The sequence below is a fragment of the Glandiceps talaboti genome, chromosome 4 (assembly GCF_964340395.1).
Source record: "Glandiceps talaboti chromosome 4, keGlaTala1.1, whole genome shotgun sequence".
NCBI classification, from domain to species: domain Eukaryota; kingdom Metazoa; phylum Hemichordata; class Enteropneusta; family Spengelidae; genus Glandiceps; species Glandiceps talaboti.
Window position 1 is genome coordinate 16,867,772 of NC_135552.1, and position 16,818 is coordinate 16,884,589.

Genomic DNA, 16,818 nt, shown 5'->3' on the forward strand with positions numbered 1-16,818 from the left:
ATGGAGCGAAACATAACCAGTACGATGAACGACAGGGAATACATGGAGAGATTTCAAACCTGTGTTCGCTATGGTATGAATGGTATGGGCAACAACAATTACAGGGAGAAATATCAATCAGAAATTAATAAAGTATTTGAAAACCTGAAGAGACAGCCAGCTAACGAACTTCGCGTGTTAGCTATCGGTTCTGGAAACGGTAAGATTGAATTTTCTATCAAAAGCCTTTTTTTTCATCGCCACAACGACGGCCTCTTTTACACCACCGTCTTGGTTATTTCGAAGTTCGCGGAAGAAATAACAGCTCTGGTTTGCGAGAATGCTTTTTTTAAAAAGATTATTGCATTTGTATTGTCAAACTTCCTTTCACTTTATCATTAAACCTAAAGACTAAGGTATGACATCAACTTACTCCTTGTGAAATTATTGTGTAATTATAGATCGGAAAGACAACTGATTTTGATTTTATAATTTTAAAAAGTGTTGATAAAAAATCTTGGTCTGCCTCCTGTGAAATTGTAACAAAAAAGAAAAGTATCATATATTGAAGCCCTTATCTCGCTATCAATGTAAATACTAGTATCACTCTCTGTCTTTGTCCATCCGTTTCTCTGCCAGTTTTTTGCTGTCTTTTTTCGTATGGCTCTCATTCTCTCCCTGACTTTCTCCCCTCTCACTCACTCACTCACTCACTCACTCTCTGTCTGACTTGTTTGTCTGCCCCCCTCTCTCTCTCTCTCTCTCTCTCTCTCTCTCTCTCTCTCTCTCTCTCTCTCTCTCTCTCTCTCGTATGACAATTCTGATGGTCTGAAAGGGGAGGGGGCCATGATATTTTACTCATGATTTCAACCAAATTAAACCTCGGCAGCGCGCAGCGGTCATTCATCGAATACATTCGACATTTGCGACACAAAACAAACATCAACAACATAGCGATTACAAATAAGTATCAACAATGTTCTATGCAACAAGAATTATGTTTCCTCTCCCCCTCCTCTCTCTCTCTTTCTCTCTCTCTCTCTCTCTCTCTCTCTCTCTCTCTCTCTCTCTCTCTCTCTCTCAATACTTGATTTCCATCTAATCTCTCAACAGGACAGAACGATATCCCAATAATCAATGCAGCAGTGGCCTGCTATCCACATATTCACTACATTGTGGTAGAACCATCGAAGAATGAAATTGACCATTTTAGGGAATTGATCGACTCCTTTGCTGACAAGTGGAAGGGAATAAGATTCGACTTCCACCAACAAACCATCGAGGAGTACACCAACGACGCCAATGAGGATCTTAGCGGATATGACGTCACACATGCAATTCATAGTGCTTTAATATCTGTTTGCGAATTTTAGAGAAACATTTCACTGGTTATTTGAGTGCTTACATTCTCTCGGTGTATTGCTGGTCAGAATTACTGCAGGTATGGTCGTTCACGTAATCTATAGCTGTCACTTTTTATCCATGCAAAATTTTCCCATTTCATTTCAGAATACATCCTTTACCCTCCATTTGATCGTTTTGCTTTGTAAAATGATGGTTCTAGGCCCGTCGCTTTGTTGAAGCCCTGATTGAAGGCGATATACAAGTATATCAAAAGTGCACATTTATATTTTCACGAGGACAAACAAACAAACAGACAGACACACACACACACACACACACACACACACACACACACACACACAGACAGACAGACTCATAGACAATATTGTTATTTTGCGGGCCGACAGGCTGAACTGCGGGTCGATTTGCGGGTCGTTCAAAACGAGTCTTCTTATGATAGAAAAATGCCTCCTTTGCATAAGATTGTTCATGAAATATACGTAGTACTTTCGAGGCCGTTATTACTTTCATGAAGACCACGCGAAAAGTAAAATCATTTGCCGCTAAATAAAAATACGCGAGGATGCAATGACATGAATAGAATACAGTACAGGTAGCTGTGGTGTGACAATAATAGAGACAAAATTAATGGCTGTACTGATTACAATATTCAAATAATATAAATAATAAGAATTGTTGGTGTTCCATCATTCCTTTCTGTTCCTGGTGTAGTGCTGTTGTCATCTTACTTGGGATTTAAATAAACAGATCATCTATTTATGCAATGACTGGTGTTTATTTTATTTCATTCCCTTTGTTAGTCGTGCTCTTAGTTTTGGTCTTTAACTATCCTGAAATTTACTGACAACCTTGTAGACTCAAATTACAAAAACCACTGTGGGCATTAGTATGAATTATGTATGCATAAACCATACACATTGATATATTCTCAGACCTATAGTGGTCTGAGGTATATTATATAAAACATAAAATAAGATTTTGTAGTAAGAAATGACAAAGTTTGACATCTTGATGGACAATTGAAATGCAAAAAAAAATAGTTCAAATTTGAACAACCAATGTTGGGATATAACTCCAAGGCAATGTTGTTACCATCCACGCATCCCATACCAAAATACTATATCATCAGTAATAATCCATAAAGTAATTTTATATTTCTTATCATTTCAGGAGGGTATGAAAAATGTTACAAAGCTGCCGGTGAATTCTTTGAGACTACTAAATACCTCGGCAGTTCAAAGGTCAAAGCCGTCTTGGATACAGTTGCCCCAGCTGCTAAAATCCAAAACATAACCTATCATTGCATAATGAACATAACAGAATGTTTTGATGAAGTCTCAGAGGAGGGAAACAAAATGTTAGATTTCATATTTTACATTCTACATTTCCGCAAGTCTGTGCCGTCTGCGACTGTACAGTATCTTCTGAAATACCTAAAAGAAGAATGTTCCGAAGTGACCGAAAAAAGTGTGTTGATGAATGCGGACGACACTGACTTTGTTGTTGTAAAGAATTAGGGCGAGATAGGCTTGCTCAGACAAGACATAAAATTGGACACCTTGTCGGCGCAGGGAGTCCGATGATCTGAATGAAATATGGCAGTCACGAATGTTTTGTTCACGATTCGCTGAGACAGCGAACCAAATCCACATATTGCAGAGTAAGCAGGCAACTTATGTACTGAACAAACTACATGACAATATCTTTGGGATCTAGTGCGTTCATTCAGAAAGAAATCCAAATACCAGAACCTCCCCATTTGTTAGTATACTATCGGTAATAACCTAGGCTATGTTCAAGAACATGAAGAAATCAATCAACAATGTCAGAATTGTATGTCTGAGGCAGAAAAAAAATATGGTAGTTGCAAAATTCAAACAGAAAATGAGAAATATCATTTCAAATAAGCTTACCGCGATGTACACAGGCTAAAACATTCGTGACTTCCAGAATATGTCGGACTCCCTGGACCGACTGGAGATGATACTCTTACAGCCATCCAGCTTTGCCGACTGCTGGCTAGGGGTTACCCCATCCCTAAAGCACCCTCCCCTTCCCTGCACAGTTGCTTCAATATGATACTAATCATCAACAAAATCCCCCAGAAAATTAGCATTCATGATCATATTGTCATTCGGTATAAACAAAGAAATATCTGTCGAATTCCAAGCAAAGTTGGATGGCTGTAAGAGTATCATCTCCGGCCACCGGGTCCACTGTGTTATAAGATAGACAATCTCCAAAACTTTGGAAATAGAAATACTTGGATATTACTTGCAAATATAATGATTATATTGAAAACAAATTTTGACATTTCTTTTATAAGATTTCACCGTGGTGGGTTACTAATACAGTTTTGGTTCCGTCGTCGATTCCTCCAACACCCAGGCCATAAATAATTATGGCTCCCTAAAAGTACAGTATGCATCATTTACCAAGATGTAAATCATTATAGCTGAAACTATTAAATCATGAATTATAGTAATTCCTTTGTGTTGGGGGAGTATTTTGTGATCTTACAGTATACCGTTAATCACAAGTGATTGTTCTCAATTAGTTCTTGTTGAGATTTAGGCTTTTGGCAGCTGCTTTGGCCAATTCATTTCGTTTTATTTTTCCAGATTCAGTACGAGGGAACGAATCAAATGTGAGTACGTATTTAGGCAAATGGAAATCAGGGACACGGCCTCTCAGGTATTCTAGTACCTTTGTATGTCGTTCACCATCGTTGTCATTTTCCATTTGAGTTGACGAATCTTCACACAAGCAGAGACATATCTCGTTGCCGAATTTCATGTCTGGAACTGGAACTATCTGGACATACTTCACACCTGGGTAGGCCACAAGTTGATGTTCAATCTCAGCTGGATAAATATTAGTAGCACTTTTGATGATCATGTCATCCTTTCGTCCAAGAAGCTTCAGACATCCAGTTTCATCCATTGTCCCAATGTTCCCTGTGTGGTACCAACCTGCTGAAGTCTTTACGTCTTTGGTTTTCTCTTCGTCACCCCAATAGCAGGTAAACAGGTATGGATTTCTAACACACACTTCCCCAGGGGTTTTGATATCTGTAATCTTGCCATCTTTGACAATTTTCACTTCAACATTATCTACCGGGGTACCAACAATCGATGTTTTGGATTCTTGATCTTTACAGGAATGGAAACTAATAATAAGACTCTCAGTCGCCCCATAAACAAAGTTGATGGTAGCGGAAAGAACTTCAGACAGCTTCTTCAAGACCTCTGTTGCTATAGCTCCCCCAATAGCAACGCACTTAACCAGTGATGATAGATCATAGCTGCCAATATTGTCGACATTGATCATATCAAATGCGTGATGTGGCCAGAAATACATCGTTGTACACCTTTCATGCTGGATAGTGCTAAGAATGGTTGTAACATCCTTATTCTTAGGAAATATGAGAGTCATCAAATTGAGAGCTAGGAGTATCTCCCAAAATACTATTTCTGCAGTGGCGAAATGATCTAAAACGACCATCTTCACAAGTTGCTCTCCCTTGCCAGCTGATATTTCAATAAGTAAGTCTCCGAAGATCTTTGACGCTTCAATAATTGCCCTTTGAGATATGGCGACTGCCTTAGGGAAGCCTGTACTGCCCGATGTGAAGGAGATCAAGCAAATGTCATCAGGGTCTGTGTCGTCGAATACGTTTTCTGTTATTGTACCTTCAGTCATTAGCGATGATAAATCAGTCATCGATGGCTCTTCTATTGACGATTTGGAACTGGTGACGAGCACATGCCGAAGAGAAGGCAGCTTACTTAAATGGAAGTTAGGTGATTGTTTATCTTCCATTTCAGGGCATACCTCCTGTAGTACAGCACACTGATCAGGGCCAACTATCAGAGCTGTGCATCCGACTTTGTTTACGATGTAACACACATGCTCTCTGGTGACTTTCAGTGGAATCAAGGCAGGTATCAAACCAACTCTAATTGCTGCCAAATTACTAATTAGGAATTCATAACTCTCATCTAACCATAACCCAATGCGACTTCCAGGTCGTAGAGACAGCGATTTGAACCCACCAGCGAGTGTCAACACGTCTCTTCTCAGCTTACTGTATGATATTCTGGTATTATCCTTGCAAAATACGATTGCTTCATGGTCAGGATACAATGTTGTATGTTCATCAAATAATTGATCAATAGTACTACCACAAAATGCATTCTTACCAGGTTGGTGGATGTAACTCTTAGTTAAATGCCTTGTTGTGCACGCCATTTTTAGTTTCTTACACTTCGGACTACCACAATGGTCTGAGCTTACACTATACTCTATATAATATGAGGGGTCACATGGCGTTTGTGTAGGTCAAGGCTTTGTGTACCCTGTCACAGGCAGTTCGAAAAATTTGGACGTTTTTGTTGTTCTTGTTTAATTACCCGTTTACCATAGATAGGAAGGAAAGAAATAACCACCATAAATACGACGAATAGAGTACGATTTGTACAATAAGTATATTTCCATTAGCTTGCAAGCTGAACGAGACCCAACGAGTAGACAGGCTATACCTCAACACAATCTCGCTGTAAGACACCAGTAAAAGAGAAAGTAAAGACCAAATAAAAGGTGAAGCGACGTCAATTAGCTTCACCGAAACGACACTATTCCTTTTAATACCTAGACCATGCATTAAAGTTATACGTGCTGGAACTGAACAATTTTCCCTTAATTTGGTGCGCAGTAATAAATATGTACACAAAACGAATCTAGTGTATTGGTTTACTTTAATAGCTCTCTGGTGTTGTTTCCACGCCAAGATACAAAGCTGGGTTGACCTTGGGGTTGAATGAATGACGTGTTTGGCAAGTCACATTGTGACAACAACAAACGTATGTCAGGGTCGTGGCTATACATGCCATCCATGTCTAGAGAAACAGAATCAGAAGGTCATGCAAACCTATCTACCTAGTACCTTTCTGTCAACTGTAACACTATAATATGTCATTGTGAGTACATTACCCGACATTTCGTGACAACTTATAATAGTAGTACTTGTACGATGAGTGATTTCTATAATGGGGTTGACTTCAGTTGCACCACCACCACTACACCACCACATCATGATGCTTGGTATATATAACCTCAGACCACTATGAAATTCTCTATAGTGGTCTGAGATATAACTTAACATCATGGTCTGTAAACGTATCAGTTCGGTTTGGTTACTCTGAATATAGTCCTGTTTATATACGATATACTATTTGCCTACATCAGAACATGACTGTAAAGGGGCAACAGCTCATATTGACCTATAGAGACGACAACGACAACAACACACAGTTTCTATGAAAGCCTCGGTTAATATTTAGTTCCTAAACTAATAGCAATAAAAAAAGCAAAATTAAGAAGTATACTTAATTCCTTGACCAATACTTTATATTAAATATACTATATCTACTTCACTGCTGGGAACTTCGTATAATTTGAATCATGCGATATTTGATACGGAATATTGGTATGTATGTTGAGTTTGTTGTTCCTGAACAACATTCTACAGATTCTAAACATCCCATATCGCACAAGGGACAATTGTCTCGTGTGTTTCTTTTCACCAGTAAATGCAAAGCTAAACTACAAGTATTCAAACGGGAATCACACACACACACACACACACACACACACACACACACACACACACACACACACACACACACACACGTAGGGGAAAAACACACGTAGGTAAACAGAAGTCAGAAAGTAATTGCTTTGTAGGCTTCTTTATTTTGCCAATAAGTAGGATTTACATCTAGCGATAAGTATGGAGCAGAGTTTTCAATAATATAAACAGTATTCATATTTACTTTTAAAATGGCATGCTACATAGCCGCATATATGTGACTGTCAGGTTACAACACCAGTGAGGAACACTTGGTTTACTAACAAATCTCACCGAAATGCTAACTTAATATTCGCCAGTTTAGGTGGCATAAATCGTATTACGAGTAAATTAGACTAAAATTAAATCTGTGAACACTGACAATATTCTTAGAACAAACGGATTGCAGGCTGAGCTATGTTGAGATCCAATAATGTTTGCTTCCCATTAACAAATAGGAAATCCCTAGCTGATTTCAAACGTCCTGATTCTACATCAAAATAAAATTTCCTCTGACCCTTCAGGAAGGAGGATGACACAACAACATTGAAGTCAGTGTGACAGGTGATGCTTTGGGGACAACCGCGACCTGTGTTAACCGGACTAACAGACAGAATGGCATTATCCACGACCTTATTGTTGACATCAGCGATTTCGAAATCGTAGATATCGGGAAGTTCTCTTTCGGCATTGACAACGGGTTTAGTGAAGGTCACCCTCAGGGTAAAGTGTTGCTGTGTGCTGTCATCGCCGAGTAGGAGAGATGTTGCATCCAATACACTGACAGAGAATGAAGGCTGAAGGAAAATGTGATGTTCTGTACTTTTCACTCCAACGAGTTCATCCTCTTCCTGGCTAACGATCTAAGACGGTAAAAATGCAAACATTATTAGCGTTGTTACATTTCATGCAAATACGATATACAAAAACTATGTTCCCATTTTAGAATACAGAAGTTGAACATCATGATGACAGGTTTTGTCGTTTCTGCATGGGTTGGAGTTTAATGGCACTTGCCAGAATTACATAACAAATATGTAAATATTGCTAAATCGGCATTGTTTGAGTGTGGGTTCAAGAGGCAAGGCACGAAGCTCCTAACTATGTTTACTTCCCATGATGCCTCGCCCCAGTGTACATCGGGACTCTTCTGAGGCAGATTTGTCCATTTTCCGTTCGGACAAGAGGTTGTGTTATCTTTTTTGTCTGTCTGTCTGTCTGTTTGTCTGTCTGTCTGTCTGTCTGTCTGTCTGTCTGTCTGTCTGTCTGTCTGTCTGTCTGTGATCACGATATGTCTTATTTAAAAAAAATATTATATACACTATAATTTTACTTTTTGGGCAGTATCTGAAATTTATCCATTTGCCTAACCATTCATGTTGTTATCTTTTACAATATACATATCATATTTCACTTTTGATATGGGCGTGGTCTTGTTGCTAGACATATGTGCATTCACTTTTTGGATCTTTATCCACTTGCCTATTTATCCCTACTTTCGCCTTTGCAATATTCTAGTATATGTCGTCATTTGGCCGTTGTTATGGGTGTGGTCTTCTTGATAGGTTTATATGTCCATGTTTTGAATGCCTGTCCACATGTCTATTGATCCCTGTTGATATCTTTACAACATACATCATCTTAGCTGTTGCTACGGGCGGGGTCTTGTTGCTAGGCATATTTGTATACACGTTTTGAATGTTTATTCACTTGCCTGTTATATTTGTAATATACGCCATCATTTGATTGTTGCTATGGGCGTGGTCAAGGTTGCTAAGGCTATTTGTATCAATATGGTTTGGACAATATCTGCAGAATAACACCTCTAGATACATTCCATTCAGCCTCAAATTGATGATCGATAACAAAACGTACGTATTTGATATAATTTCTTGATGTAGTTTTTAATTATCATTAGTCATTGCAGAATTACTGATTTTCGATAATTAGGCAATATCTGTAAAATGTAAACTTCAAATTTCATATAATTCAGTGTATACATTGATACATTTCTCTCCATAAGTTTATTGATGTAGACATAATCTTAATAATTCATTTGCATAATTCGTGATCTTTTAGGTACTTAAGCAATATATAAAAGTTTCAAATTTCATACGGTTTGGTATGATTAATTTGCCAATTAATTGATTTTTCCTATAATAGCCCCAAGCATAAGAAATGCATAGTTTACGTCCATACCTGATCAGACAACACAAGTTTAAGTATGTCACCGTCTTTGAGATTTTCGGCAAAGACTATTTGTATTTGGTACTCTGTAAGTTGTCTGCCATTTTGGAGGAACCGTTGACGGATTGGCTTCAACACTGTACTAGATCCTCTAGTCAAGGTTGTCACAAAGTCCTTGCTGATGATGTCACTGCCGTCAAATCCAGGTGACGTACCAGCACTTGATATCTACAACAGAGTTTAGGAAACGTTTCTTGTTTAAAAAAAAGAAAAGAAAGAAAAGAAGATAGCTGATAGCTGTAGAATGCGCCTCGGAGTCCCTCGCAACGAAAACCCAGCCAGTAACTATGGACGCCCAAATAAGATTTTGTTTATCAAGAGAAATGTGTCTTGTTATCGCTTAGGCCAAATAAAAAGAGTTGTTTGGTTCCGGTTACCCGACCCCACCTAGTTTTTCACGCCGACCCTTTTTTTTTACATATTCGAGAAGAAAAAAAGAAAATCGCGAAAACTGTGGAAGTCTCGCAAGAAATAACGGATGTGGACACTGATAACAACTGAAAAAGACTGTTCTTCCAATCTGTAATGGCTCTACATCTGATGGGAAGAAGCCAATAACACAGAGACTATATGGAAAACAACAGAAAAAAAAACATAACTACCTGAACTAGACACTCACATATGAAAAAAAAATAAAATAAAAATAAAATATCTACCTACCCCACCTATTCTAAAATGGAATGTAATCGGAACCCCACAATATTTTTACGCCTTATAGAAAACTTTGATGTTGTCATTACTTTTGAGGCGTGTAACATCGTAATACGAACCTCGTCAGCGATAGTTCCTGGTACGGGGTCCTTTCGTCGAACGGGTCTCGTGAATACCACGCTGACAATAACACTCTTGCCACCTTCCTCTACTTCAAATTGTGCCCTTTCAAGTGCTGAGAATCTTTTCACGGCTAGCTGAGGAACAATTCCATCGATATCTGCCACAGCAAGATTCCATACGTACGCACTTTCACTGTCCGTATCATATACACGTTTGCTGACTTTGACGTTAGCCTCGCGCGTGCACACACCACCCCCGAACTGCCACCAGGAATTTGAGCATCGAGTTTCTAGATAAAATGCAAAAGTACAGATTTTAATATGGTTAAACTGCAAATATAGCAGAAATAATCTGTAAATATCATACAGCATTTTTAATAGTAAAATCTAGTATGCTTATATCACGTGACATGTGGGAGGGCGGGGGTATTTCCGTCAAATCCCTTATTTTTAGCACAACTGAACTGATAAGGTTCAGTAGTGCTATAGGTATGGCAAAGTGTGTGTGTGTGTGTCTGTGTGTATCAACTTAAAGTCAAAAACCAGTGTACCGATTGCCATGATATTTGGTGGGTATATTACTATGGTGTCTAGTTGGGGAAATGTTCAAAGTTAATTTTGGTTAAAAAAACTCAAACTCCAAAATTACTCAGCCGATCGATCTGAAATTTGGTTGGAACGATCTTAGAGGTGTTTTTCATGACATGAGGATTCCATCAGTGATATGCAAATTAGGGCTAAAATGTGTGTTTTGTCAAAAATATATAGTTCCAAAACTACTGACCAGATTGGACTGAAATGTAATGGGTATGCATCTGGGGATGTGTAGATGAAGCTGTATTCATAACATGATGACCCCATGAGCGATATGCAAATTAGGTATACAAATCTCAATTTTGGTAAAACACTTATGTCTTGAAACTGCATGGTGAATGGGTCGAAACTCGGTGGGGATGTTTCTGGAGGTATTATTCTGCAGTTATTGTTGAAAACATGTCGACACAATTGGCCCTAGCAACCATGACCACGCCCTTAGTAACAGTGAGATAATAACAGGGATGGGTAGGTGACTAAAGATTCCAAAAATGTATGCAAATATCCCTAGCAACAAGACCATGTCCATAGCAACAGCCAAATACAGTTGTGCTACAATGCTATTTTTCAGAACCCCCCCCCCCCCACACACACACACACATATTACCACCATGCATTTTAATATGATGAAACGTTTTACAGTATTTCTGTCGTAGTAATATGTTCAAAGAGAAAATCTGCTATTACATGATTGGCTGATGAACCCCATTCATACTTGTCAGTCACAGGGGATTCACCAACTGACGTTAAGGACAAGTAACATTGGAGATTGACTTATACATGTATTACGTTTAAAGCGAAACACTGTCATTACATAGCTCAAAGACATGGCTCATAGGAGTGATAATAAGGTCTAGATGAAATAGGAAACGCAAATCTGCCAAGTGATGGTGACCATGAGAAGTCTGTAGGATTCCGATCAAACTACTTACTATAACCACCTGATGGTAGTATGATGTAATAGGGCAGGTTTTGCATGAATAACTTTTCAGTTGTTCGATATTCAGGGTCGCCGGCTTCCTGTAGCATGACGTCATCTTCAAATTTAACACCCATTCCGTTGGGTTTATGGTCATTGACAAAACGGAATCTCATGTATTCTCGATCATAGGGACTTGCGCCAACCTCGACGTTGATGTAATAGTTATCGCTACCTTCGTCCCTTGTTACAACTCCACTAGCAGATGTTAGAATAAAGGGGTCTCCAAAATTAAGTTGTTCCCTCTGGATATTGTTGATGGAAAGTGGAGACAAAATTGAAAACACTTTGGTTTGTTCGCCTAAATGTAAAAAAAAATAGACAAATTATCAACATACTGTTCCTTTGGAGTTTTTTATTTATCATTATGTTTCTCTTCCTAACATTTTAATGGGTCAGAAGAAAGTAAAATGTATGTGTACATGTACAGTGAATGATCACAATTTATTAACTAAAATGACAATTAAAGCCAAAAGGAAACTATGAACTGTCGTAATCTAATTCATTTTCAAAGTCACCAAACTTCAATAGGTTGCATTGTTTTTGAAAAAACAAACATATTGTTTAAAGACACATAGTGACTTTAATGTGTTTGATATACTGCACTTTTAAAATTATTTTCTGGAATTAAGGAAACGTAGGCTTGGTCGGGTCCTGAGAAACACAAGTCTTTGTGGAAGACACAGCCCCCCCCCCAGCACTGTAATGTGTCTGTGACAGGCTTGATTTTGATAATTGGCCCTAAAGGTCAAGCCTTGGTCAAAGGTCAAGGCCTCAAACGATAGCTTGCATCTGATAGTATGGGGGTAGACACTTGAATGGAGTCTCTATGTATTACAGTTATGCAGTAAATAATGACTTTCAACAGCTGCCATTCAGTGTCTGTGTATTACAGTTTTGAGTTATGTAACAAATATTGAATTTTAACTACAAATATGACCGCCATTCAGTCAAATTTGCATATATATATATATATATATATATATATATATATATATATATATATATATATATATATTCGGGCTAATAAAACTAAAAGGGACCGCCATTGGATCTTAAAGGGACACAAGCTGAATTTATATATGTTTAGGTGTAGCTTTTACTGCATGTTTAAAAGGTACTCGCATTATTGTACCTACTGAAGCACACTTAACCGTCCCTTGCAAATGACTGATCTCAAACCTGGTATTAAGATATATTCATAACGATCCAGTGACGTAATTTATTATGCGTATCACAAAATGTTCAGGAAATTCCAATTACCCGATCATCTGTTCTAACAATGCCAGAAGACAGTCGTAATCACATAGAAGACATGCATCAACAGTAACAAGAATGTGGTTTTATTAAGTATTTTCACTTTAGTAAAAAGCTTATAAACTCAGCTTGTGCCACCTTTAGCATTTTCAGATCACAGACAAGGTCTGTGCTCACATATGTAGACATGGTATTATTTCTAGTAACAGTGTACATGTTTTGAGGTGATCGTAATGATCCTCCTGCAAGGGTTTGGGAAACCATGACTACATTATTTGAGCAACAACTTTGAATAAAGGATCTCCTAGGGATTATATGAACTGAGGTTGTAACCAGTTGACGATATATATGCATGATTGGCAGCATATGAAGTCAACTGGTCAAAATGGAACAAAAACAAACCACTTTTAATTACAACAACCACTTTAACGACTTATAATAATATATCCATACACATGACGATATTGAGGAAAAACTCAGAACCAAACCTATTCCTTTATCTATTATTCTTAATCAGGAAACAGGAGACCTTACCGGAAACTTTTGGTCGGTCGAGCAACCCCTCCCCACCCCATATCATTACAAGAATCATGTTTTTCAATCAATCAATCGTGAAGGATTTGGCCACTGCTATATACTAGTGATTCAGATCTTGTTCCTTAATCAGTTTCTCTCCCTCCCTCTCTCTCTCTCTCTCTCTCTCTCTCTCTCTCTCTCTCTCTCTCTCTCTCTCTCTCTCTCTCTCTCTCTCTCTCTCTCTCTCTCTCTCTCTCTCTCTCTCTCTCTCTCTATATATATATATAACAAGATCTTGTGCCATACTTACTGGTTATAAAACGGGACTTGCTTTTGAAGCTGGATAAGCTAAGATCATTCCACGAATTACCAAAGCGTTCCTTGTCCAGCTCAGTATAACATGACCAATGGTAATCGTAATTCGTTATGGTCGTCTTCTTCCAAAACCAAGTTCCCTAGAGGTAAATAGTATGTTAACACAACAATCTGATAACTCAAAACATGATTGATAAGTTGGGTTGTTATCACATGTAGTCGTATTAACTATGGGTTGTCGGTGGCCGAGTGGTTAGGTCGTACGTCTCTTACCTCTGCAGCCTGGGTTTGAACCCGCCAAGCGTCGGCTTTGTTTAAATTTAACTAGGTGTATGTATGTATGTATGTATGTATGTATGTATGTATGTATGTATGTATGTATGTATGTATGTATGTATGTATGTACGTACGAAGAGTGATGCTCAGTTAGACCCTGCCGAACGACGTATGTCTTCCACTGGATACTCCGGTTGCCTCCTCATTGTTCATGAACAGGGCACTGTTCTTGTTGCGTCATTTAACAAATTTCAAAACGTATTTGGACGAATAAAGGTTGTTGCTCAAATCGTTATTTTTTCGCCAGACTATGCAAAAAATATAATATAAATATAAATATATATAATATAAAGTAGCTAATGTTATGAAGAAAAAGTAAAATGTGATCATTTTTTCAGGAAGATTTTTTTTGGGTAAAATACACTCAAAATTATTAACGTCATGTCAACACTCGGTGATTAAGATGGGGGCAAGGCAGTTAAGGTTGAGTATCTCAAGTTTTAACACATAACATTTATTTGCCCATTGTGTCAAAAAAAAAGAAGTTTGCAATTTGAGAAGAAAGGGTAGGTCTGAAATAAGAAAATGTTAATGTTGCATTTTAAGTTGCACCTTGTGGGGTGTTTTTTTTAAAGAATTACAATATTTTGATAAAGAAATTCATGGTTTGCTATATAACAAATGTACAACTGTAGACTTAGTGTGCGAGGTCAGTGACTTTAAGATTGCATCTTATTTGAATTATTTGCCAAGAGTGCAAACAGATAGTAATTAGCATACCTTTGTTTTCCGGCTTACGTATCGTACGGAGGCGTGTTCCTTTGACGTAAATAGCATGCAGAAACCAGAAGATTTTTCAGTGAACGTTCCGGCAAAGCATTTCATGTTCTTCATTTTCTTGCAGTGGTCTTCACAGTCGTCCTTCGACAGCCCTGTGTTTACAATAGTATTCAAAGTTAGGAGATATAACAAGACATTCCCGTGTTTCATAACAGATATTAGTCCATACATGGATATACACGCGCGCACGCACATACATACATACATACATACATACATACATACATACATACATACATACAAACATGCATGCATGCATGCATGCATGCATACATACATACATACATACATACATACATACATACATACATACATACATACATACATACATACATACATACAATATCACCAGACTATACACATTAATAAATTCAGTATTTTTGGAACAAACCTGTGTAAGTAACACTCTTTGAAGGTATACGGTCATGCACTTCCTTCATGAACTTGATCCAGTCTTTACCATGTGGATTTTTAGGTCCCTGCAGAACCCATGTACACACTTTATTTGGAAGTGGCACAATAGTAATCTTGCTATTCGGAGAGGTATCTGAAATAATTAAGGTGTGATGTATGTCACAGTGAAACGAATGTGATGTTAAAGTTGGTGAAAATAATAATAATAATTAAGAAATCAATCCTTATTCATCGGACACCGTTTACACCATATGTACATACTATCGATATATCACGTACGGATTGGATTATGTTCCTCAATTAATTAATAGTGTGAATTTTGTATTTGTATTTTACAAACTGACGTTAGTCAAAAGTGCGACCTAAGCTCCAAAGAGTTACTGTGGCAGTGTATTGAAAGACAAAGTTTCAACTGTTTGGAAGCAAGGGTCCTTAATTGTCTGCTTACCAACGAATCCTTTGGCACTTGCAAACACGTATTTCTTATCACCGTCGCTTTCTTCTCGAAGCATCATTTGAGCATTATTCACTGTTCCGGTCTTTATGTGCACGGCATCCCCAAAGTGGACATAATTACTGGGATCTTCGCTATCATCACGTTTACTAAAATCTGAGCATCGTGCATCAGGTATACGATCACAGTAACTAAGGTATTTTGACCGCAGAACCTGGTGGAAAACAACAAGAAAGTATAATATACATCATATATAAAAATATCTGGCAGCAATACTTTCGCTGTGGATTGGTTGAGAATTAGCAATATTACATGGTAGGTTTTACATTTATTTATCCGTTCGGGTGTTGTTCATCTATACTATGTGATTTCAAAACTCCACAATAATCGCCGTAAAACTTACATGTGAAAAAGAAACATTCTGTTTTGCGACATTCTCTTTCGCATGTCCATCACAACAGGTAACAAAAACAAAATAAATCAAAACAAAACACAGCTAAAGGTAAACGAACATAACATTTATAACTTGCCTCTTCTTTGATTCCTATTCGTCTGTCTTCCGGAAAATTGTCTTGGTCAAGTAAGTCAATAACAGCACCGAGTTGATATTTGATTGGTACTGGATTATCAAACACCGTGCTTGCCCATTCCTTCATTGAATCCGTACTTCCTTCTGATATATCACCGATTCCTGCTTCGCCACCTAGGAAGAATTCCGTACTAGATGTCTCCGATGTCGATAGCGAATTCTTCATGGAATTTGTCATCTTCATACTCATACTGGTCGAAAATGACGCAATGCCTAGGGTAAAGGTGGTCATGGAAAAAGTGTTATACGCATGAAATCAGAGGCCATGCAATATGATATGATGAACGAAAGTATGGCTATCAGAAAGCGAACGTGTAGAGGGCCAAGAACTCCACGAAAACATTCCAACACACAACAACCAGCAAAACCCTACTCAACGTTTCAGCGATAAACCCCTCAATTGGGGACAACAAAACGTTTGGCGATGAATCAGCTACATCAGCACGCGTCTATAGCTTAATGTGACAGTAACGTCTCCCTGATCGATGCCCTTTGTGCATAGTTTAGTGTGAACAATCCCCTCAAAGGTGAGAACCATTTGATTTCTGGAGGGGGTGTGAGTGGGTATGGCAGCAAATTTTTTTCCCATCA

The 16,818-nt window shown here is 38.1% G+C and overlaps 3 protein-coding genes across 3 annotated transcripts in view; 1 reads left to right on the forward strand and 2 right to left on the reverse strand.

The window, feature by feature from the left end:
* Window positions 1-2,861, forward strand: LOC144434244 (histamine N-methyltransferase-like). Its single transcript, XM_078122697.1, has 2 exons — window positions 1-199; window positions 2,515-2,861. Exons 1-2 carry the CDS (start codon window positions 1-3, stop codon window positions 2,859-2,861), a joined length of 546 nt encoding a protein of 181 aa, XP_077978823.1.
* Window positions 2,862-3,897: 1,036 nt separating this feature from the next.
* On the reverse strand, window positions 3,898-5,595 carry LOC144434245 (medium-chain acyl-CoA ligase ACSF2, mitochondrial-like). The gene has a single exon (XM_078122698.1). It carries the CDS (start codon window positions 5,593-5,595, stop codon window positions 3,898-3,900), a length of 1,698 nt encoding a protein of 565 aa, XP_077978824.1.
* Window positions 5,596-7,078: 1,483 nt separating this feature from the next.
* LOC144434246 (uncharacterized) overlaps window positions 7,079-16,818 on the reverse strand; it is a 31,660-nt gene continuing 21,920 nt past the window's right edge. Inside the window, exons 22-30 of the mRNA XM_078122700.1 lie at window positions 16,169-16,440; window positions 15,633-15,852; window positions 15,162-15,317; window positions 14,711-14,862; window positions 13,650-13,794; window positions 11,520-11,867; window positions 9,991-10,283; window positions 9,173-9,388; window positions 7,079-7,836 (exon numbers count right to left, since the gene is read on the reverse strand). Of these exons, the coding sequence (XP_077978826.1) occupies window positions 7,363-7,836; window positions 9,173-9,388; window positions 9,991-10,283; window positions 11,520-11,867; window positions 13,650-13,794; window positions 14,711-14,862; window positions 15,162-15,317; window positions 15,633-15,852; window positions 16,169-16,440 (2,276 nt within the window). The 3' untranslated portion in view covers window positions 7,079-7,362. The remainder of the gene's footprint in view (window positions 7,837-9,172; window positions 9,389-9,990; window positions 10,284-11,519; window positions 11,868-13,649; window positions 13,795-14,710; window positions 14,863-15,161; window positions 15,318-15,632; window positions 15,853-16,168; window positions 16,441-16,818) is intronic.